This window comes from Colobus angolensis, unplaced genomic scaffold (genome assembly GCF_000951035.1).
Source record: "Colobus angolensis palliatus isolate OR3802 unplaced genomic scaffold, Cang.pa_1.0 Scaffold256, whole genome shotgun sequence".
In the NCBI taxonomy this organism is placed as follows: domain Eukaryota; kingdom Metazoa; phylum Chordata; class Mammalia; order Primates; family Cercopithecidae; genus Colobus; species Colobus angolensis.
The window spans coordinates 4,080,990-4,106,877 of NW_012115777.1; the positions used below are offsets into that span (position 1 = coordinate 4,080,990).

The following is a 25,888-nucleotide window of genomic DNA, read 5'->3' on the forward strand; positions in this document are numbered from 1 at the left end:
CTCGTACTGCCAGTGTCTTCCCGCTGCCATCTTCATTTTGTGCCTGGACAACTGCATTAGCCTCCTGTCTCTGTCTCCGGTTAAGTCCCTCTTCAATCCACTCTCCACAGGGAAGCCAAAATGATTAATTACACTAAAAGGTCAGCTGCTCCTGTCTGTCTCCTTACCAAATATTTCCATAGCTTCTGATAAAACAGAGTATGTACGTGCTCACCAGCATGCTCAGGCGACCCTTAGTGAGCATGCTCCTGGTTACTCTTTTTTTTTTTCTGTTATTTTAGTTCATATTTATCGAGCGTAATGCATACTCACTTTGTGTCAGGTGCTGTGTCTCATCTAAATGTCACAATAACTCTCTGAGGTAAATATTCATAAAATACTCTTAGGAACCTCACTTGCAGAAGAAGAAAGTGAAGCTTAGAGAAGCTAAATGATTTCCCTGTGGCTGTTCAGTTAACAAGGAGGATACAGTGGAGTTGAACCCAGGTCTGTCCAGAGCCTGCGATGCTAACCACTGTACAATCTCACCCTCTAGCCATGTCTGTGACTGCCCCTCTTCATTGCACCGTATGTTACAGAATCTGCCCACATCCTTCACTACCACCTGGTCCAAACGAGCACCATCTTTCACCTGGATTATTTGCAGTAGGCTTCTGACTCTTCCTGCTTCTGTTCATCCATGCATTCTGTAGTGTCTTCTCTAACACAGTAGCAACAGCCAACCCTTAAAAATGTAACACAGATTATGTCACCTCTCTGCTCAACACCTTCCACAGCAAAAGTCAACCCTTATGTTGGCTTCACAAGTCTCCCAATATGACCTGGCCCTCTTCCCCATCTCCCCTCTCTCTCTGGCCACTTTCCTCTTTACTGATTCTGCTCAAGCCGCACTGGCCTCCTGGCTGTACCTTGGTGTCAATAACCTACTTTGTGTCTATAAGTTTCTGTTTCATAATCCTGCTTTGTATCTAGAAGTTTCTGTTAAAATCGTCTCTAAACATTTGATTTAAAATGGCAACCTCCATCCCCCAGTGCTCATTACTTCCATCCTCTGCTTTATTTTCTCCTTAGCACTTGCACATTTTGATAGATGATATATTTGTTTCTGTCTCCTCCGCCAACAGAAAGTTAGCTCTAGGAGGGCAGGAGCTTTGGTCTGTTTTGTTCACTATTATAACCCAGAAGCCTAGAGCATTATTTGTTATATATCAGAGGTTCATTAACAATTATGGAATTGTTACTAAAGGCTGGGCACGGTGGCTCACACCTGTAATCCCAGCACTTTGGGAGGCCAAGGCAGGCAGATCATGAGGTCAGGAGTTCAAGACCAGCCTGACCTACAAGGTGAAACCCTGCCTCTACTAAAAAGTACAAAAATTAGCCAGGCATGGTGGCACTGTAATCCCAGCAACTCAAGAAACTGAGGCAGGAGAATCGCTTGAACCCGGGAGGTGGAGGTTGTAGTGAGCGGAGATCATGCCATTGCACTCCAGCCTGGGCGACAGAGTGAGACTCTGTCTAAAAAACAAAACAAACAAACAAAAAAAAGAATTGTTACTAGAAAGGGGTCCTGATCCAGACCCCATTAGAGGATTCTTGGACCTTGTGCAAGAAAGAATTTGGGGCAAGTCCATAGAGCAAAGTGGACGCAAGTTTATTAAGAAAGTAATGGAATAAAGAATGGCTACTCCATAAACAGAGCAGCGCCAAGGGCAGCTGGTTGGCTGTTTTTATGGTTATTTCTTGATTATATCCTAAACAAGGGGTGGATTATGCATGAGTTTTCTAGGAAAGGGGTGGGAAATTCCTGGAACTGAAGGTTCCTCCCCTTTTTAGACCACGTAGGGTAAGTTCCTGACATTGCCCTGGCATTTGTAAACTGTCATGGCACTGGCAGGAGTATCTTTAATCATGCTAATGCAATATAATTAGTGTATAATGAGCAGTAAGGACAACCAGAGGTCGCTTTCATTGCCATCTTGGTTTTGGTGGGTTTTGGCCAGCTTCTTTACTGCAACCTGTTTTATCAGCAAGGTCTTGGTGACCTGTACTTTGTGCCAACCTCCTATCTCATCCTGTGACTAAGAATGCCTAACCTCCTGGGAATGTAGCCCAGTAGATCTCAGTCTCATTTTATCCAGCCCCTATTTAAGATGGAGTCACTCTGGTTCAAATGCCTCTGAAAGAATGAACATACAAGGCATATATTAATTATTGTATTTAGCTCATGATGGCTTAGGTCATAGGAGAATTCTGTTTTAGTATTGAATGAGAGAAGTGGGTCTTTATGTTATGTTAGTTTGCATATAAAGTACTTCGTGTATCTGAAACTATTAATAACATCGTTTTACTTATAGATAATTCATGACCTCATTGTATAATCCCCAAGACACTGACAATGCAGGCAGTAACTGTTCATATACCTGTATGTTTATGTTCAATACCCCTCTTTAAATGGCTTCTTTACCAGTTGGTTATATATTTCTTAAGAAAGGACAATAAGTTTTTCTAAATGAGTTTTTCTTTACATTATCTCTTTCTTCCCTTCCTCTCCTTACTTTTCATGCCCTCTCTTTGTCTTTTCATTTGCAACCTGGGTCATTTAACTTCTGAATGACTAGATAACATTTAAAGGGTGTTGGGTGTCACAGAATGAACCAGTAACAAAATATATCTGCTCAAAATTCTTTGTCTCTTTTCAGTTTAATTCAACTGATCCGAATCCCTACTTAGAGTTGAAATTCACCTTGCCACCTCATTTCCTCCGTTATTAGGTTTGCCTTTGAAATGCAGAAGTTCATTTGAGCAGTAATTCTCTCACTTTTAAGAACCACTCCATCTCACAAAAGCTGACCTTATTTTTTTCTTAGCAGCTGTTGATTAGACAGTTAAACAGAGAGATAACAATGGCATATTTCTCAGTCTGATGTAACTCAGAAATAGAAAGCTGAAGAAACCTGAAATTGAAATGCTTTCAAGCAATTGAGCTTAAAGTTCCTGAAAATTGTCTCGTAGTGCTTCTTCTCAGCTCCCCACATTCCACCCCCGATTTTACATCTGGCTAATTTGCGCACTTCAGATTGGATTCCTGAGCGCACACTGGCAGTGTGAGAACTGTTGCGGAACTCATCATTATAATTTCAAGCCTCTAATTAACCCACTTTAAAGTGGCTTTGTCAAGACTATGAGCAACAGAAAAGCAATTGACTCATTCTTGGAATAGGTATATCATAGAGAAAAGTAGAATAGTAAGATTGTGCTCTTCACTAAGTCTCATTGGTTCAGGAACTTAAGGAGCATTAAGAGCACAGATCCTGCAGTAATTCTCTTTAGTATATTATTGCAGGTGTTGTTATTTCACAGTTAGGTAAATTAGACATAAAAAGGTCAAACGACTTGAACGTGCTACCCTAAAAGGTCAGTGATAAAGCCAGAAATCATTTTTCAGTGTCGATCAGAAGCCACCCCCCATGCCCCACAGCAATTACTTTGAGAACAGGAACTCTCTAAGTTTTCCCAGTCAACCACAGGTACTATTTTAACATGGTCCAACATCTCAAAAAGATGACCTTCTTCACCTTTTGGTGTTTGCCTTAAAAAAATCCCCAGAAACAGTGAAAGAATCAGAATGCTTTTAAAAGATAAGTGATGCTGTCATTCCCATTTTTCTTATTGCTGTATATAAATGACTAGGAATTAAAACATTTCTGGCCAGGCACAGTAGCTCAAGTCTGTAATCCCAGGACTTTGGGAGGCTGAGGCAGGCAGATCACAAAGTCAAGAGATCTCAAGACCATCCTGGCTAATATGGTGAAACCCCGTCTCTACTAAACATACAAAAAATTAGCTGGTCGTGGTGGTATGTGCCTGTAGTCCCAGCTACTCAGGAGGCTGAGGCAGGAGAATCGCTTGAACACGGGAGGCGGAGGTTGCCGTGAGCTGAGATTGCGCCACTGCACTCCAGCCTGGGTGACAGAGCAAGACTCTGTCTCAAAAAACAAACAAACAGTCAAACAAATAAAACACCACATTTCTCATATTTGCATATAATATTGCAATTCATCATTTTCTAAAAACTCAATTTATTTCAGAAAATTAAACACATATGCCATTAAAATTGAACTAACAAATAAGCAAAAAGTACTCTATGCCATCCTTCCATCCATCCGTCCATCCATCCATCCATCCATCCATCCATCTATCCATCCAAAAAGTATTTGTTAAGCAACTCTTCTGTGCCAGACACTGTCCTAGATTATGAATACAACAGCAAACAAAACAAAATCCCTGTCCTTCTGTAAACTACATTCTAGGTGGAGGACATACTAAAATCAAATGAAGAATATTTCATACTCACGTGTTATCTGAATTGTCATGGAGAAAGATTCTTCTGTTCTGCTAGTGTTTCCCAAACCACACTTGAAATGTGTGGGAGGGGACATGGATGGGAAATATCCAGCAAATTCATTTCTGGATGCTGGAAGAAGCAACTCGAGTAATATTACCTGGTCATCTCTGGATCTGAGGAAAGCATATTATTTCCTGTGTGGGAGTAGTGAGACCCAGAAATTTCAAAGACTTGTCTTTAGTTACATCAAAAAGAAATAAGGTCAAAGAGATGTCTCTTTTCCATCAGTTCTACATAATGAAAGCAAAAACTCCTAGTGTACATAATATCAGGGTTTCCCAGAAATCAGTTTCTATGTCTATCTGTACTTTAGATAACCCCACTTCACATGTGGAATTAGTTTCTTTTCTTGCTTCCTCACCCTGAAATGTTTTAACTCTTTTGACTAGGACACTACTGTAATGATTACTTTAGAATATTTTTGGTGGAATACTGATTTCAGATAAGATGATGTACATACACATTATTTTGTTTCATTTCATTTTAGTCACTCGGAAAATATTGATATATATTCTTACATGGATATCAAAACCAATTAAGAATTATACCTCATTAAATTTCACATGAAAACTACAAAATAGTAAGCATTTTCCATTAAAGTGATGAATTATTTATAAAATCTTAAATCAGTAGCTTCTGAAGTATCAAAGAAGTAGGAGAAGGTATAACCTGTTTTAATTGAAAATGGAACTAAAGAATAAAATTTGCCTTAAATAACTGTAGGGAAAAATCTTGTTTTAGAAGATAAATTTTTTATCTCTTTTCATGAAAATAAACATATAAATTAATTCATAAACTAATATATTTCATATATATTACATATAACTATACAAACCTCCTGGGATTAAAGTAGTTTTTACTCTTTTAGTAGATGTCTTAGTCCATTTTCTGTTGCTATTAGAGAGTACCTGAGACTGGGCAATTAATAAAGACAAGAGATTTATCTAGTGACTGGGAAGTGCAAGATGCAGGCATCTGCATCTGGTCACCTTCTGGTGAGGGTCTCGAGCTGCAACATCACATGGTAGAGAAAGGAAAAGGAAGCAAGCATGTGCTACCATGGCAAAGCCCAAAGCAGCCTTTCTGCATAACCTCCTGCTCTCAAGATACCAAGTCCAGTCCCTTGAGAGCGAGAATGCACTCACTTCTTCTGAAAATTAACCCAGTCCCCTCAGGAGCAGCATTAATTCCTCTTAATGACCTAATCACTTCCCAAAGACCCTACCTCCCAAAATCACCACACTGGGGACAAAATTTCCAACACATGCATTCTGGGTGACACACTCCATGCAAAGCATTATGGAAATTCATGAGCCCAGAAATTAGAAGCTATGGGTGACAAATAACCAATTGTTTAAAATTAAGTGGAGCATATTTTGTACTTCTGATCCTAATCTCAATTTTTTTGGAAATGTGTTCAGTAAATATGTTATAGAGTATCTACATGTTAACATTTCTCCTGTATGCTTTTAATGGGAAAAAAAAAAACTTCTTTAAAAATACTTGATTCTTTTATGTGTAAGTTTGGTTAAAAAAAAAAAAAAAACTGGTGGATTTTCACTCAAGAATCCAAATTACTTATGGTGATAACATCTACTATCTATTAGAACAGTGGTTTACAAATGTTAGCAGGATTGAAATCACTTGGAGGGCTCGTTAAAACAGATTGTGGGGTGCAGCAGGAGAGGAGTGTACTCCTTCGTAGTTTCTGATTTGGAAAGCTTGAGGTGGGGCCAGAGAACTTGCATTTCTAATGTGCTTCCTGGTAATGCTATTTAGCTGTCCCAGAAACCCCATTTTGAGGACCATTCTATTAGGATGAGTGTTAGCCATCTGTAGGAAGGTTAGCTCCATCAAACGTCACAACACGTTGTAATGCTTGATGATAAAATCATAGTACAAAGATAGCATACTTACTGAAAACTGCCCTAAATCATTTTAAAGTGCATTTTTTTGTGGAATGTTTTCCTCCTTTTTATCTCTCCTGCTTTGCCCTGCTTCAAGGGTTGAGCTGTCATGAATCATTTATTTATTATCATCACTAAGGTCTTTTATCAATTTTACTATAGTTTAACACAGACCCTAATGAGTAGGAGTCTAAATCATTTGAAATTAGGACATGTTTGTTTCATTTTTTAATTCTGGCAAATTTCTTGTTATTTTGCACCTATCTTCGTCTTAGTTTGGCTACCATTATAAAGGAAATAACAAACTGATATCTAAGAACCATAGTGGATTTTTAAAAAGATAATAGATAAATGTAACTTACAATGTTTTTAAAACTCCTTGGGTGAAGGTTGTACAGTGCAGAGTGATGCTGGTGGCATTCTGGAGTCGCTCCTTCAGTACTGCTGGGGAGGGAAGGGATCAGTTCCTTACTTTCCTACAGTGTGTGGGGTTTGTGGGGTGTGTGTGTGTGTGTGTGTGTGTGTGTGTGTGTGTGTGTCTGTTGAGAGAAAGCTGTCTTGAGAGCTCATGATTTCCCTTGGGTCTGTGGTCCTTTGGTCTGGTTGTCCATGAATCCTCCAGAGCTGTCTTGCAAGGTACTCGAGAGTTTGTGTTGTCTCTTCCCAAGGTTTGTCTGTCTTCCTTGGAATGATCACCCCTGCTGTCCTTTCTGTCCACTGCCACATTTTCCTTCTGGCTGTGCTTTCTTTAAGGCTTTCTCTTTAGATTCTCAAAAACCTATTTTGAAAGTTGAGAAACATGAACATTGCTTCTTTCTGTTTCCATTCCAGTTATATACCAAAATCTGCTGAAGATGATGTGGGCAACTCTGTTTGACTAGGGAACAAGGGTGTCTGGGAAAGAAAGAAGGACAAAAATTAACTTTGCAAGAAAGACAGATTTGTTAGCTTTTCTAACTAATCCATTCCACTGTACTATTTGGTGGGGTATAAGGGCTTTCATCTGCTTCCCATGGCCCATCTCATACCCTTTCCCATTTTCCCTCCTGACTTTCCCCTCCCGCTGCACTCTTAAGGTTCTCAACCCCTCCAGAAACTACTATTTCCTCTTTGAGAAAAGAGTGCATACAGCCCTTCATGTGTCTTCTGGATTGTTTAGCTTCAGACTTATGCTGGATATTCCTGGTGGTTTCTGGCTGCCTCAGTTCTGCTGACTAAAGTGAGGAGAATGTGCTTCTCCCTCCTAGGAATTCCTGAAGCTGATCTTCTTCTAAAGTGGTCTAAGTACCAAATATTCACTTGCCATAGAGCCGTAGTGAATATTTTCTGACTGAGACCACACAATTGAGTCTCATGTGGGAAAGCCTTTTCGTCTTTCTCACAGGACTCTGACCCTACTAACAGAGGAATAAATCTGGCATCAGTATTTGGGAAGACCAGTTATTTTTTCTGTGGTCTGTGTTCTTTATGAAGGACCTCACAGTACTGCAAGGAACCCTGGGCAGATGGCATCATGCCCAAATGGATCCTGTCTTATCCCCAAATTCCGTACTTAAGAGAAAGGAAAAAAGAGATGAATAGAATCTCAGTTTATCTTGCCATAGTCAAGAGAAAAGTTCCTTGGTGGTTTTTATTAACTTCCTAGGGCTGTCATAACAAATGTCCACAACTTGGAAGCTCGCAATGGCAGACATTTCTTGTCTCACAGTTCCGGAAGCTGAAAGTCCTAAGCCAAGGTGTTAGCAGGGCCATGCTCTCTCTGAAGGCCCTCAAGGAGGATCCTTCGTTGCCTCTTTTCAGTGTCTGGTGTTTGCCAGCAGTTCTTAGCATATGTTGCCTTATATCACTCCAGTATCTCTGTGTCATTACATGGCATTCTCCTTTTGTGTCTGACTGTGCCCATATTTCCCTGTTGTTGTAAGGACTCGAGTCGTAGGATTAAGGCCCGCCCTAATCCAGTGTGACCTCATTTAACTTCATCACATCTGCAAACTCCTGTTTCTGAATAAGATCACATTCATAGGTACCAGGACATAAGATTTGAACATGTGTATCTTTTTGGCTTGATTTGGACACAATTCAACCCACCACAGTATTCTGTGTTTGAACTCCTCACACAGGCATTTAGTGTGGCTCCCAATTCCCTTCTAGTCCTCTTCTCATTGCCCATCCTCCATGGCTTGGCTCATGGGATCCCTCTCTCTATGCAGAACCACTTCCTCATGCCATTCTTTCTTCCTCCTTTCTACCTGGACATTTCATCCATTCTATAAAACCTTTATCAGATGCACTTCTTAAATGGTTCCTTTCCTCGTGCCACCAAATCTAATGTGATTCCTTGTAATTCTGCCCTCATTTTTCCTTGTATTAATTACATGTCTATCATTGTTTTAATTCCTCCAACTAGAAAGTCGGTTGCCTGAAATAAGAAAATAAATATTGCTCATTTCTATCATCCCACGGTAGCTAAAACCGTGCTTTGCACTTTACAGGGTCACAGAATCAGAGAAAAAAAAGTAGATGTTTTGAAAACAGGAGGCTTCCATATTTTGCACACTAGAATAGGTAAAGCCTTAGTTTTTGCCCCCTTCTTCTAATTTTTCTCTGCTTCAAATAGGGGTAGTGTTTGGCATGAAGGCATTGTATTGTAATACAATTGCCTGAATATACAAGGCAATTATTCCGACTTCAGGCTCCAGCTCACTTTGTGATCTTGAGAAAGCCAATTGCTATGTCACAGTTTTACCAATTAATAAAATTGGAACTCACATAAAGAAAATACAGATGAAAAGTAGTAAGGAATAATTATTATTGAATGTCATTGAAGTATGGTTTCTTGATTTTTTTTCTCCATCCTTACTTGGACCCAAACTGAAATGAACATTAAAATCCTAGTGATAAGAAGATAAATGTGAAATGGATAATAAAGGATGCCACTAAAAATAGAAAGCCCAAGTCTGTCATCTTTATTCCCTAATCTTGGATTCAAAAAATACATGATGTTGCTCAAAGACTCTGTTGCAAGTTATATATGTTTATGTATAAGGTTTGCACTTATGTGTCTGTCTGTATTTTATGAATATATACATATACATGTTTTTATTCCTGTTGAGTGATGCATCTATATTTAAATTACAAGTGTGTCATGATTGATAATGATATGCATGATTTTCCTTTTGTCTTCAACATACAATGAAAGAATCTCTTGGTAGTCTTTCTTGTGGGGAATGTCTTTATTTTTTCTTAAGGTTGACTATCCACCAATGCTTTGGATCCTCTCCTGACTAATCTGTATGCATGCACTATACCTACCCATGTATTCATTGCATTGTTATAAAACTTTAATATTGTGATATTATCTCAGGCCTAGTTTTTCTATTTGTAATAATGACCTAATAAGTGTTCCTTGTTGCTAAAATTCTTTTGAAACTGCATACTAACTGGGTAGGCATCATTTGCGCACCATATGTAAAACAATTGCTACTATTTTGGCTCATAAAGATTGTTGTAGAATATAAGTATTTCTAAGACCCAGAGATTTCCCCATATGGCATTTCCCCCTTTTAACATTCAGTGCAGTTGCCCAAATTCAGACTCTCATTATCATTAATATTGATTGTTGGTTGGCTTTCTGAAACATGTTTGTATAGTGACATCAGCTAATTTCAAGTCCTGTTGGGAGCATCTTTGTCAATGGTAAAGTTGGCTATCGTAACACAGCAGTCCTTGAATATCTTCATTAGCAGTTTTTCAGTTTTTAATTAGGATCTAAATTAGATTTCTTATTGTTACAACTCTCCACAGATGTGCCATACTTGTGCAGAAACTTACCAGGTATTTTTACCTTTGGTTTCCAAAGCACATAATAGTAAATGGTGTGATTGCTGCTTTGGATGCTGGGTTTTCTTTCTTTTTTTTAAAAGTCATATAAAAGGGTACGTGGCATATAAAAGTGTGTCGTAGACAAATGTGGCTAAAGAGTCCATCACTAAGACAACCGAATGTCTTTGGTTGGCAGTGCGTTCATTCTACAGAATATTTTAAATCAGATTGCCTGTATAGGGGACTAAATCCTTTATAAACTATTGAGCATATGTTAATTGGTTTCTAAGACATTGTCTTGTGCTTTCAGTAAACTGTTAATTTGGACCAGGAAAGCTCTGTATTGATATCAGTCATTTTTATGCATTTCACAATCATCGAGATATTCCTTAATTCTTTTGCATTTTGTCTATATAATAGGAATGCTGTCCTTGCTTTATCATATAGGGTTCCATTCAACATTGATTGGGTACCCAATAAAAGTGAAACTCACATTAAAAAAACACAGATGAAAAGTACTAAGAAATAATTATTATTGAATATCATCAAAGTGTAGTTTCTTGATTTTTTTTTACCTTGTCCTTACTTGGACCCAAACTGAAATGAACATTAAAATCCCAATGGTAAGAAGATAAATGTGAAATGGATAATAAAGGATGCCACTAAAAATGGTTATTTCCTTCCTCCAAATAGCTTATAATCTATTGGAATACATATGAGTACGTAAGTAACTGTCAAACAAGAAAAAATATTAAAATATTTTCTTTCTACAATTACTGGAATTTGTACCATTGTCTGATTTCTAATCAGATTTATTTGCCCTTCTTCTTTACAGAGGACGAAACAGAGAGATAATTCATTGAGGCTTAAGAGTTGTTGTCCACTTAAATCCATGAATATATGTTATTAACTAGCCCATTTCTTCATGATTTCAACAAATATTTATTGACTCTATTTTATGTATCAAGTTCTGTTTTTGGCACTGAGAACAAAGAGATGAGTAAGACCAGGCCCTTTAATTTGAGGATGTCACAGACCACTGGAGAGAAATAATAGTTACTCAGATACAATATGAGAAATTTCGTAATATAGATATGTGCAGAGCTCTATCAGAACACAGAACAGGGAGGAGCAAATAAGCCTCATTAGTCAAGACCCTCTATTACAAAGAATATGAAAGATTTCCAGGTAGAAAAAAACAGTGAAGTTTTCTCTGTTTTGTTTGTATTATTCTTTTTCAATTATATATTTCAAGTTTTCAAAGATATGTAAAGATGGCTTATCTAATCATGAATGAAAATATTGTTCTAATATAAGGGAGTCCTTGGTGGGTGTTTTTTTTTCTTTTTTTTTTTTTTTGAGTCCCTTTTAGAATGCCTATTCTCTGCAATAAAACAAGACACATGCAGAATCATGTCATTAAGTCAACAGGAGGGAGAGAGGCCCACAGATGTTTCTGTTAAGCAGGATATACTAACTGAAAATGATTTGTATAGATTTGTTTACTATTACATTAAATAACATTAATGGTTTCTTAAAATAACTGCAACAGTTTTTGACCCTATAAAGTGATCATAAAGAAGTAAAAGTTTTTAAATAAATAAACAGGAGAAATTATTCAAATTACTATCTCACCTTGGGAGACTATCAGTTATGTAAGATTTAAAGCGTTCCAGTATTTAAGTATCTCTTTTTTATGTGTTGTTGACCTTACCCAACAAAACTGTAGATCTCATTATTGACAACTCTCTTTATACTCTGTGACTTTACCCAGACAGCTGAATATTGCCGGAGAAAAACACACAAATATGGTTCCTGGCCTCCCTTTGACCATAACATAAGGGAGACCCTTAAGGCTTCCTGGCAGTACTACTGTATTTCCAAGTCCATGTACTTTCCCTAGCTATTTTATAGCTGCTTTTCATCAGTTATCCAACACCTCCTCTCTCGTCCTCATTATCAGCTTCCTACTTCACTGAGAAAAAAAGTAACCAGAAAAGAACTTCTCAGTGTTCCCATCATCACAACCACCCAACCTCCTGAATCTGTGCCCATATTCCCTGCTGTCTCTAAGGGTAAATTTATTCCTATCTAAGGCAAACCCCTTTACAAATGTTCTAGATCATTCCACTCTCACCTAGTCAAGATGTTGCTCTAGTGAATAGTCCCTTTCAAAACCAAACAAACACGATGTTCTATTTTCCGTATTTAAAAAATCCACCTTTATCCCTGCCCTTTTGTCTACCTGCCATCCTATTTCTTGGCTCTCCCTCACACCTTCAGTCCTCAAGAGTTGTCTCTACTCACTCTCCTTGTGTATACCTCCTCGCCTCCCATTCTTTTTTAAACTCACTACAGTTAAGCTTTGGTATCCACCACTTCCTAAAACTGCTGCTGTGAAGCTTTTCAGTGATTTCTGAGTTGCTAAACCAAATGACATTTCCCTGAGGACTTACCTGCCGCATTTAACGCAGATAATCACTCCATCCCTCTTGAAATTATTTCTTCCCTTGGCTGCAAGACACCTGGCTGCGTGGGGTTTTGTTCCTACCTTCCTTAACCAACTTTCTTAGTCTAGTTTGCTGGTGTCTTTTCTCTTACTAACCTATATTGGAGTTCCGTGGAGCTCCTTTCTCTGTCTAAGCTCACTTTTAGGTGATCTCACTAAGACTCATGATTTTAAGTATCAGCCATATATTGACGACCCCTCCATGCACAGCTCCAGCCCTGACCTCTGCCCAGAATTCCTGACAAATCCAACAGCCCACTCCTCATCTAAAGCTTCACATGTCCACAACCAAAGTCCTGATTTTATCCTGCTAAATGTACTCCTCCTACATTTTTTCTTAGTAAATGACATTTCTAAACTATTAGTTACTCAGGTCAATAACTTTGGAATCATCCTTAATTCTCTTTCTTTCATGCCCCAGATCCAGTCAGTAAAGAAATCATGCCAGTTTTGCCTTCAAGAACTGGCCACTTCTTAAAACATGCTGAGGTACCTAAATGATTACAATAATTTTATGCTTTCAAACTCATTGAGATTTTTAGAAACCCCTTTAAGTCACGAAAAGTTTCATGACTATGGTTTGTAATAAAAATGTGTATAATTCAAATTTAGTTCAAAAAAACATAAATAGAAAATAGGAGCCAGGCGCGGTGGCTCAAGCCTGTAATCCCAGCACTTTGGGAGGCCGAGACGGGCGGATCACGAGGTCAGGAGATCGAGACCATCCTGGCTAACACGGTGAAACCCCGTCTCTACTAAAAAAATACAAAAAAAAAAAAAAACTAGCCGGGCAAGGTGGTAGGTGCCTGTAGTCCCAGCTACACGGGAGGCTGAGGCAGGAGAATGGCGTAAACCCGGGAGGCGGAGCTTGCAGTGAGCTGAGATCCGGCCACTGCACTCCAGTCCGGGCGACAGAGCGAGACTCCGCCTCAAAAAAAAAAAAAAAAAGAAAATAGGAAATGGTTTTCTTGAGTGATTAATGACCCTGAAAACCAATTCTGAAATAACAATTTTCAAAATGATTTGCTCTAGAGCAACATCAGTGTAATGAATATTTAGCTTACCAAATTATCACTTACAAGGATAATGTTCATTTGGTTTTCTAGGTTCTGAATTATTATTTAAAATTCATCTCCATGATTATAATCACAGTTTGTATTAAGATCTCATGAATCATAGGAAAACTTATCGCTCTATAATGTTGATAAAATACTGGCTCTACCATTTTCTAGCTATGTTATCACAAACAAGTTCCTCACACTCTCCGTGCTTCAGTTTCCTCATCTGTCAATGGCAATAATAAAGAGTGCCTACCACTGAATTTCTTAGTAGGTTCAAGTAAGATCATGTACTTGAAGTACGTAGAATTAGTACCTGTCATGAAGTTGGAGGCAGGCACTGTGCTAGGAGTGAGAGAGTTCTGTGGTAGAGTCTTTGTTAGTAGAAGCCCCTAGGGAATTTAAGCATTAGTAGGATATTTGATAAGTGAAAGACATTGCAAGATTTCAGGAATTGCTCGAGACAACCATAAAGGAGACATCTGAAGGCAACATGTATTACTAATGTACAAAGTGAGAGAACTAGCCAGCAAATGCTGTAGACATTCAAATGAGAGAGAAAGATGACTTCCACCACCAGCAGTTTAAAATAATTTATGGTGAAATTTTTGCTTTTTTAAATGCTCAATTTCAATGACAATAAAATCAGGATCTATACCCAGAAAGCACTAATTTTGGCCTACAAACATGCAGAAATATAGGACTTTATACCAACTACTAATGTAGAGCTTAGATTACATGCTATAAGAGAAACTCTTCTGAAATACAGATACCTATTTATGTGTGTGTAGGAAAAACACACATTTATATTGTTCCCACTACTCACTGATTTATTGCACTGTTGATCACTTTGTTTTTATGTGTATGTAGTGTAAATTTACTATAGACAGTATCAATTATGTATCACTGGGAACATTTCTTCTTCCTGGTACAATCATATATTTACTGAAGACATAAATTTAATCAACAAATATTAATGGCTGATCATTGTGATTTCATTATCTCTGCCTTTCAAATACAGACATGCTTTCCTGAAGTGTAACTAATTGTCCTTAACCCTAGGACTATGAAGCTATGTATACAAGTAGACAAAGTTATTTCAAAGTTCAACCCCAGGAAAGGGTAAAAAAGGACCTAAAACCTTTATCTTTTCCCCACTCTAGTTGGCCCGCCACAATAAACTATTGCAGCAGATGCTCAAACCAGGATCGGATCCAGATGAAGGAGATGAAGCCTTAAAGTATTATGCCAACCACACTGCACAGATTGAGGTAACCATCTATTATTTATTGAAAGGGACCAACTGTGAAAAGTTGTGCTTACTTTCTATTTTAGACCATTTTCATATTTTTTTCCAGAGCAATGATGCAGAATTGAGTGGTTTAAACTGAAAAATGTATAGTAAAAGGATGAGTGAGGAGTGCTGTATAGGAAAATGAGGTGTACATCTTTCAAAGTTGTCTTTTTACTAAGACTATATGTAAAATTTCTTTTGTAATTAATAGATTTTTTTAACCATAGAAGCAATTAATCATTGCAGAGCAATAGTGTTTGAGAGATGGGATTATTATAATAGAAGGCTTCATTCAGGAAAAGGTTTCTTTTTTAAAATTGTGGAAGGCTTATTAAAAGAGAGATCTCCAACAATTCACAAGTGGAGTAAACATGAAAGAAACTAATACAGTTTTCATATTGATACCATAGCCTTGGAAAGGTTTAACAGTTTCCATTTTCAGTATGCAGCAATTGACCTCCCCTGACCCTCATAAATGAGACATTATTTAATGGTTGGTGGCAGTTCAGGAGGTGTGGGTCAAAATGGACTTATCATTATATGTTCTGAGACCCATCTGGCTGTCATTTACTAGCTATGGTATCATTTTGACACTGGCTGGCAGAGCTAATCAGGCAGAAGTGAGCAGAGTAGTTGACGCTTGTCACTCCTATAATTTACGTTTATACATTCATTCATTTTGGCAGATATTTTTTACTTTTCAGCAGAGTGCATAATGGGCATCAGTGTGTTCACTCTCGGGATATATAACCCCTACACTGTATTGTTTACTATTGCCATGCCTTTGTGTCACAGAAAAGGATACCTTGCTCACATTTGTTAACATTAATAGTACCACAACTTTGGTGTTAGACTTGACTTAGTGGAACCCGTGAGCTGGACTAGCAGCAAAAACATTTCTGTACAAGTAGAAATAGGTCTTCAAACCATGAAGGTCTTAAGGAAGATCCCAGAAGTCAAAGTACAAAGCTAGGAGATCAGAAGAGACCAGGGAATAGGAAATAGAGTGAGCAGGCCATGGAGAGAAGTTTGGTTAATGCCTGTGAGAGATGGGAGCTGTTGATGTTGTTTTATTGATTCCAGCAGTGAGGAGAGATTTAGCTATAAATACATACATTCAGTAAATATTTACTGAGCACTTACTCTCTACCAGTTCACACATATAGAAGATAATTCTGTGTCATAAGTATATAAACAAAGGGCCAAGGAAATGTAGAGAAAATAGTAATTAGTGGTGCCTGAGCAATTTCAGGATAGATTTCACTGAGAAGGTTACCTTTAAGAATGTATTAAAGATTGAGTATGAGTTTCTCCTTCAGAATGGGGATTTCAGAAGGAAGAAAGTAAGTGAAGGGAAGGTAAAAAACACAGGAAGGAGATGACTATTTTCAAAAGATCAATCTGGTTGCTGTTTGGAGACAAGACTGGAAAAGAGAGTGGGATAGAAAACACACATAGATCAGATAGGAAGATATTATAATAGTAAATGTGAGAGATGATGATATTGAAGATGGCTGGACTGGAAAATACATATATATGGATACATACATGCATGTACATCTCTATATAGTGATATATATATATAGTAAACACACACATATACGTATATATATTGACAGGGCTTGAAGTTGAATTGCACATGTTAGGAGAATGGTGTGCAAAAGGATGTCCTCTGGGCTACTCATTTGAATAAATGAGCAAAAGTTGGTGCCATGTATGAGAATGCTAGGAGAGAGTGAAGTTTGGCAGCTAAAAGATAGAAGAAGATCATTTGTTCATTATTGGATAGATTGAATTCGAGGTGACTTTGAGTCATCCATGGAGTTCGATATACAAGTCCGAGTTTCAAAGGAGTGGTCCAGGCTGATGAACTCATTCATCAGTTCTCATGTTCATCCAAAGCCAGCTCACATGACCTACTCAGAGAGGCCTTCCTCCCTTCTCCAGGCATTCATTAATTTCATCTCACTGTGTATGCTTCCACAACAGTTTGGTTATTCTGTTAGTTTAATATTTATCACACTGGAATATTATTAGCTTCATATATGTCACTTCTCCCTTACTTGAGGCAGGGACTGGTCTTGGTCATCTTTGTGTTTCCAAAACTGAACCCTGTGCCTTGAACGTAACCACAACAATTCATGTTATTGAGAATAATAGTTTGTCTGCAAGTTGTAGACTTAAAGACCCTGGGAAATAGGAAGAGCCTCACGTCTAATCGCCCATCTAAGAAGGTATTGCCCTGTAATAATCTGCTTCTGCTTTAAATTCTTCCTGCAATAGAGTTCTCACTACATCATGAGGAAACTGATCTGATTTTGAATGACTCTAATAATTAGAAACTTTTTTTTAATAAAGAATTAACATTAGCCCATTTTAATATTTACATTCAGAACATTTTCCCCCCTCAACATGATAGCTTGACTCTAACATCTGAAGAGCCATCATGATTACTAAACTACAAGCTCTTACTCATTGGGGTTCGTGTTGTTTTTTCTCCAACATGCCTCACCTAAAGACTGAATAAGCATTTGTTGAATAAATGTATTGAAAAATTACCCATCTCTGGTTTTTTGCAGTTAACACACCTCCATTTCCTTCAGTAATCCCTCCAGTTTGTCCATGCTGTTTGCAAAATGTGGCAACTGTAATCAAACATAACATTTCATAAAAGGACTGAAGAGCTTGGCTTATAATAATCTAGACACGATTTCTTTGATGAACCCTGAGATTTTTAAAGAAATATTTGATACTATTGGATCAAGTAAACCTTTTTTCCCCATATGGTTGCCTATCATACCAAATATGTTCAATTATTTTGTACAATTGATTTTAGTAACCTATATCCAGGAATTTTTATTTACCTTACTAAATTTCATGTAGTTTGCTTTATGACCGTATTCTAGTATGTAATTGAATATATCACATATCATTTAGGATACCTTCAGTTACAAGTTTAATAGAATACCACACTGACAATTGTTTAGACAGTAAAATTTTATCTGATGGGAAGTCTGGAGTACCAGTAGTTCTATAATTGATTCAGTGACTCAGTAATGTCTTAAAATATGCAAACTCTTCACATATTTATACTAGGTTCCTTATCATGCTGACTCTATCTCACCTCATGGTTGCAAAATGGCTGCTACAGTTCCAAGCATCATGCCCTTAGACCCTTTTGTTCTAAGCAAGAAGAAAGATGGTACAGGCAAACCAAAGAAACAAAAACAAACAAACAAAAAACTTTTGTTTTTATGTATTTGGTTTTCATTTTTGTTTTTGTTGTTGTTTTTGCTGCTGCTGTTGTTGTTTTGTGTGTCTCTTATGGCCCTCTGCCTTTACCAACAAACAAAATCTCTCCTGGAAGCCCTTTCAGGAGATTTCTCTTTATGCCTCACTTTCTAGAGGTACAGCCCATGACCACCACCACACCAGTCAGTAGCAAAGGGAAGCAGAATTACTCTTTTGGGTTAAGCCAATCCTTATTCATTCCTGAGAACTGGGCACTGTACATAAATGTGAACCTTGAAATTTAGGCTACATGAACCCTTGTTACATAGTAAAGCTGTATGAAAATAGTCAGCCTTGTTTTTTTTTAGTCTAAAGTTAAACAATCACAAATAACAAATAAGGGAGGGTCAAAATTATGGGTATTTAAATATGGGTATATGTTTACATGGATGTTGTACCTACAAAAATATGTTTTGCCATGAGTAAGAGAACATTTTAATGATATAAAGCACTTTTCTCTGTAGAGTTCAGACACATAATGTTGAATATGTCATTTGTTACCCGAAAGCCCCTTTTAGGACGAAGAGGCTAAGAACAAGATACAAATAGTATAAGTGCTATATTTAAGCCTCCCCAGCCAATCACTTTCTAATTAAGACTGTCTTAGTTTTAGGATGTACTTCACAAAAATAAAAATGGGTGGCAGAAGTATAATGCTAACCCAGAAAGAATAAAAGGTTTTTAGTTTTTGTTATGTTAAACAAAGTATAGAGTTTATGATATATTAGTCAATTAATTTCTCATTTTTAAGAGAAAAATGCAAAGTAGTGTAGTAAAAAGGGTTCTTTCAGATATTTCAAGTTGGCATATTTTTTCACAACTGAGTTCATAAAACATCATCTTCAAACTCATATTAAAAACAAAAGCAAGTCTAAGGCTGAGGTGTCCAAAAGGCTAAAAACAATGCAAATTAATGTTTTCAGATTGTCCGGCATGATAGGACCATGGAACAAATAGTTTTTCCTGTCCCCAATATATGTGAATACCTCACTCGAGAATCCAAGTGCCGTGTGTTCAATACAACTGAAAGGGATGAACAAGGAAGTAAAGTGAATGACTTTTTCCAGCAAACAGAAGATCTCTACAATGAAATGAAGTGGCAAAAGAAAATCAGGAGTAAGTACAGTAAACTGAAATGGTTAGTTTTGTGCATAGTGGTAGATAATTTGGTACTTTGGGACACATGATGCAGCTCATTTAAATTGTTTTTTAATTTCTTGCCAGTCTGACATACTGAATTCACTTGCAGGCTTAAGGGTGTCCACTTAGTCTACCACTGGAGCCAAGACACCTGCAGCTTAAGGAAAACAGAAAGCTCTAACTAATTACATCAACTCTTCATGATGATCCTTTTTTTTAAATAAATATTATGAAATGCAGGGTTGCAGCTGTACGTTTTCAAATGTTGAACAACTGCAGGTTTGAAGCCCATGAGTGGGCCCTGACTGGCCTGTCAGTGAATAGGATTGAGAGACATCAGCTCCTGCACACTCTTCCTCTATTGTCCTGAGATTGAGGGGCTTGTTTCATGTTTTGCTGAGAGTAATTCTTTCTTTGAACATATCTTTACCTCCCCTCACCAAACAAGCTCTACATGTCATGACACTTGTATTTAAATAAGACAATGTTATAATATTCCAGTTAAAAAATCAGTTTAGTACAGTTCCCATGACTTATCTCTTAGATCCCAAATCTATTAGGAAACACTGACTTTTAAAATTTAAAATTTTAGAATTTTTAAATAAACTTTAGTTTATTTTCCAAGATAAGGGATCTCATGAGTTTTTCACAAAAGTCAGTGGGGGAAACTCTTGAGTAGGTCTTTTTCAGTCCCTTGGAGTTTTCTAGACAAACAGGATATGTTCTCAATACTTCTATTCAACAGTATTTCATTATGCTAGTTTTCAGGAACTTTAGTAGGTATGATTTATGAATTCGAGTGGTGCTTGAGAAATGTCTTTAGGTATGGGGTGTGGTATGCATTTTCAGGCTTTTAAAACAGAATGTTTTTTAAAAAATCAAAATTATTCTCCCTTAGCAATTTACCATGTAGAGCCTTATGGAATTCAGTGAAAATTTTGGGTGTCTAAAATACATATGAAGACACGATTTCATTTGGAGCATTTAAAAAACATACATTTTCTGGCCAGGCATGGTGGCTCATGCCTGTAAATCCCAACACTTTGGGAGGCCGAGGCAGGCAGATCATGAGGTCAGGAGATTGAGACCATCCTGGCTAACACAGTGAAACCCTGTCTCTACTAAAAATATAAAATATTGACCGGATGTGGTGGCATGCGCCTGTAGTCCCAGCTACTTGGGAGGCTGAGGCAGAAGAATCGTTTGAAACCAGGAGGCAGAGGTTGCAGTGAGCCAAGATTGCACCACTGCACTCCAGCCTGGGCAACAGAGCGAGACTCTGTCTCAATAGAAGAATCGTTTGAAACCAGGAGGCAGAGGTTGCAGTGAGCCAAGATTGCACCACTGCACTCCAGCCTGGGCAACAGAGCGAGACTCTGTCTCAATAAAACAAATAAACAAACAACAAAACAAAACAAAAAACACATATGTTTTCTCCTTGACAATAAATTGAATACTGAACTAGTGCTTTGGGGGGTCTGTGCTTTTTAAAAAAAAATAAGCATTTTGTCATTTACCAAAAATTAATTCTTAAAATAATTTTCAACGTACATTTTACTGTAAAATTTGGAAGCAGCTTATTATGAGGCCATAGGCAGAATCTAATTCATTTGGTGGATTCAATAGTGAGGATTTGTTACTACAAATGCATGCATCAACATCTTCTAATTTTGTCTTAATGGTCTACCTTTAAAAACGAGGACTCCTAATTGAGGAATGATGGAGATGCAGATGTTTACAGTTTATGGTACATTAGTCAATTAAATGGCATAGCTAATCATAGCATATTTCGGCATTGGAATGTTCCCTTCCAAGAGAAGGAAAACAAGATGTACTGAAGAGAAGTACAGTTTGTAAGTAGGCAATAGGCACTAGGTTGAAATTCACAGGATTTATCTACAAAGTTTATCATTTCCATTTGAAAATCAGTGTGCCTTTGCCCCTTGATTAACTTAAATTTTTTAATCCTGGTGTTAAGTTTTAAAAGTTAGAGAATGGACAAGACCTATAGGAGCCATGTGAGTGCCCAGGGCAGGCTAGTAAGTTTGGCTGTCATTCAAACTTACATGCATTACAAGTCTGTTCAGTTATTTAACAGAGGTGGAAAGAACTGACTTTTGGTTAATGTAAACTGTATTCGATTGATGCATTTACTAATTCATTTCTGATGACAGACACAGAGTCCTTTGTTGAATATATTCAGCAAAGCCTATTCCACTTATTAGCAGTTTTTATTGTAGTGCTCATTTTCTTCTGCTGTTTCAAACCCAACAAGTTCTTAGGAAGATTTAAGGTTTAAAATGTAGATAATATTATAAATCACTAGTTCCCTGTCAGGAGTACTATGTCTCATGATTAGGTTTCATAGTTTCAGGTAACTGTGACTGTGTCGTAGGGATTTTCATTAGAAATATATCTGTGCTATGGGTTTGGAGTTTTTTTATTTGACTTTAAGGCATGGGAGTGGGACCAATTTATCGATACTACCAAATTATCCAATGAAGTATATCATTTCATTAAAAGGGACCCCAGGCAACTGCTAAACTGCTCTGCGGATAGATTACAGAGAATTATTACAGAATCACCTTTTCTGACCACCTTTAGCGATTGCAATATTCCTCGCCCTTTGACAGTAATTTAGGCCTAAACTGGCTGAAGGATGAAAAAAGGAATCAAATTTCACTCCTTTATGGTTCTGATTGTTTTTAATAAACTTACTTAAGTCAAATATTTATTTAAATAGGTTTTTATAATAGTTTACAAAAATGATGCATTTAGTAAAATATTGTTTTGGTAAGCCTCGTGTGTTGAAACCAAAATTTATTTTTCTGTTCCGTTCCTTTACGCCTCTCACTTCCTAGATAACCCTGCACTGTTCTGGTTCTCGAGGCACATCTCTCTCTGGGGGAGCATTTCCTTCAACCTGGCTGTGTTCATCAATTTGGCTGTTGCTCTCTTCTACCCATTTGGGGATGATGGAGATGAAGGCAAGTGCTCGTTTTTCCTTAAAAGATAAATATTTTAAAGTTCCCACTTAACTATTTAGAGCTTCAAAATAAGAATAGTTTCATTCCTGTTCAATGGATTTTTCTATACTTGTTGGAAGTAGAGTATGATAGTAAATAGAATAGGCAGAAAAGTGCGGTCAATAGAATTGTTATTTTTTAAAAAGCTCATATACACAATTGTTATTAGAGCTATATTATATCTTGGCAAATAAAGCAATGAAAAGATTTGTCATTTCTACCTAATTATTTTGACCCCAAACATTTTTATGCTGTATCATCTCAGTTATGCAAATGACAGCTCTGTGCCCAAATATTAATTGTCGTTACCTAAATACTGGCATTTATATTTTACTCTCTTTGTTTTCTGTCTTGTCTAAGGTTTCTATAGTGAGCATACATGTAATCTAGAAATAATTTTTAATTCTATACTAAAGTCAGGGATTCTTAAGATAATTAAATGTTTGTCATCTGAGGTTTCAAAAGTGAACAGCATATGACAAGACAATAATAGGAAATAAAGGATACTGAATATGAAACTAATATTATTAAACTAATAATACAGAAGCAAAAATGAGAAAGTATATCATTTTAGGTGAAATTAGAAATATAGGAGAAATATACTGAATCATGAGACTTTGGGAAGTAAGTTTTGTGTAAGTTTGGTGGAGAGCATGGGAAGTATGTTACAGGTTTGGGCTACAATCTGGTAAATAACTTTGGAATGGGCATGGAAAGAATGGCTTGGAAGAAAAGATAGAGAAATCAGCTAATAATAACCATGCAGTGCTTTTGCGTCTCATCATTTCATGGGATTACTGTGAGAATTTAATGAGATGCTGTAGGTAAAGCATTTAGAATAGTACCTGATAAACCTTCAATAAAGTTCAATGGTGGTGGTTGCTGTTTAAAAGGTACATATTTATACTACAGAAAGAAGCCTCGAGGAAAGAGAGTATGATAAGAGCAACAGGTATTTCAGCCTATTTCAGATGAACTGGGGGTGGGCAGGAAAGAAAATCGGAGTCCGAAAGTCATTTGCTCTTTTACAGATTCATTACAGGTAACATAGATATCAAAGTTCTAAACTTTAGCTGTAATCTGAGTAGTCATGAATAACCACTGTTTTTGGTAGGCATACCCAGAAAAAAAGAAGAATATTAAGCAATGGAGTGGATGTATGAGTTAAATAGCAGTGAAAATGTAACACATATTTGGCCATCCATTATAGAGCAACTGCACATTCACCAGGAAGTAAAAGCGGCTTTCTCTTCACTATGTTTAGTCTCCTTTAGTGATAAACTCTTAGCATAGAGGAATATAACTCTTGGGAGGAAAGAAGTCCAGCATGAAGTGATAAATCAATATCATCTGCACACAGAATGCAGACAAGATTATAGAGTCCCAGTTAGTAGAAGCATAAAGTCTTAAAAAAGGAAGCAATTCTGGAAATCATCTAATATCAAGCACTCATTTGACAGATGAACAGATGGAAGTCCAGAAAGCCTAAAAAATAGCAGATCTTAGAGTAGAAGGCTAACCCTTTTGTGTCCAATCTAGGATCTTTCTCCATGGATTGGAAGCATGTCATTAACAGGCGCCCCTTCTTCATACAGGACCTGATTTCCCTTGAGTTCCATTCCATGATCTCCCTTTCTTGACCACCAGAGCCAATGTATGTAGGCTTTGCTGCCACCTATTGTACATGAAATATAAGAGTGATAGGAAATGCCACCCCTCTGGGCAGTTGCTCTTTACTCATTCAGGAGAAGCAGAACACATGGTATTTGTAACACTTGCCTGGCCAGTAATAGTTATAATAGTAATACTGATAATAATAACAGCAGCGGATGTTGTTCACCACTTAGACTGGGTCAGGGAAAATGCTAAGCACTTCGCATACATTTCACTTAATCTTCCTGACAAATCCGTATTCTTATGAAGGAAGAATATCCTTATGGATGAAGAATATTTTTATGGATGAAGAAACTGAGGCTGAAGATTTGCCTTGTAATTAGAGTTCAAAAATATGTATTTTTAAATAAGTCACCAGGTATTGCTGGTGCAACTGGTCCTTGAAAAAGGACTTGAAATAACAGATTTTCAAAGACATTCTTTACCCATTAATGGTGGGAAGGGAGGAGCATTTTCTCTCCTTAATACTTTATATATGTATCCATTTTCTATAATAAACATATTATTTTAATAATACAAATGTTTTTTAATTTAGTCTATATATTTTTAAATCTTAAAAAGTATGAAGTTTATCTTTTATAAAATAAAATCCACAAAGCAAAATTGCAAACTTCAATCCAGTTCACATCATGTAGCTCTGCTATCTACCTCATGCAGAGTCTATAGATTCCTGCACAGAACATGCTGCTTCTTACTTCCCTGTTTCTCTCCATCCCTCTGCCTCCCAAGTAGCTTCATGAGATCTTTCTGTTTCCTCTACCTCAGTCCAGCTAAAGCAGATATCCACTCAGAAATCCCTGGGTGGCCTGTACTATTGTGCCTTATTCATTTCTTGGTCCCTTAACTAGACTGTGAAGTCTTTGAGGACAAGGACAAGTTTACTAATCTTTGTATTTTTTTAAAATACAAAGATGGTAAAATCTTTGTATTTAACAGTGCCTGGCACACAGCAGCACTCCATCAACAGTTGTTGAAGGAATTGAAATCACCATGAAGAACTCATTTTCTTTAACACAAAGCACTTGGCAGAAAGAAAGAATTACACTACAAATTTTAATATAATTTTTAAAAATCACATGCTATCTTGGTATAAGAAATTCCCATGGCATCAATTTTCTCCTAGTTCTGGGAGGTATAAGTTTGTTAGTCCCAGAAATGGGACTAACAAACGCAAGGCTGGAAGACATGGTGCGCTATCATCAGGTGCAGATGCAGACTTTACTTCTGGAAAAGGACTAGATAGCAGTTAACAGCAGTAACCAAGGTAGAGCCTCAGCTTAGGATATCTAAGTGGATGTGGTGCTTAGAGGGAAGGGAAGGCATGAGCTGCCATTTTGGCAATGTCAAACCCCAAGGTTATGTCTGGGTCATCTGGTTATAGTTCTGGATGAGGTATTTAATTATAGCTCCATGAATAAGGTTAACATGTGGTCAGGATTAGCTTAGTCTTAATCTGTTGCACACTGCATGGCTATGAATGCTGAGGAAACAGAGCTAAGACTACTACACACACTTAGCCATCAGAATTGTCTGGAGGAGGAAAGCTCTGTGCTGGTGGTGAAGGTTCTCTGATGCTGGATTTGGTCTAACAGGCTGAACAACTGTATGCCAGGGCCACTATGAAGTGATTTAGAGATGGGTGAGATTAAAGATGGATGAACATTCCTTCAAGAAGTGCTTAAAAATGATGGAGACATGTCAGGGAACCCAGGATCCAACTTGAAAAGTCTCCAGGTGGTCAAATATGAGAAAATTTAGA

The 25,888-nt window shown here is 37.3% G+C and overlaps 1 protein-coding gene across 1 annotated transcript in view; it reads left to right on the top strand.

Annotated features, from left to right (window-relative positions):
* The window catches only part of ITPR2 (inositol 1,4,5-trisphosphate receptor, type 2), a 494,095-nt gene that overhangs the window by 376,727 nt on the left and 91,480 nt on the right, over positions 1 to 25,888 (top strand). Inside the window, exons 46-48 of the mRNA XM_011946983.1 lie at positions 14,868 to 14,975; positions 19,213 to 19,405; positions 22,291 to 22,416. Of these exons, the coding sequence (XP_011802373.1) occupies positions 14,868 to 14,975; positions 19,213 to 19,405; positions 22,291 to 22,416 (427 nt within the window). The remainder of the gene's footprint in view (positions 1 to 14,867; positions 14,976 to 19,212; positions 19,406 to 22,290; positions 22,417 to 25,888) is intronic.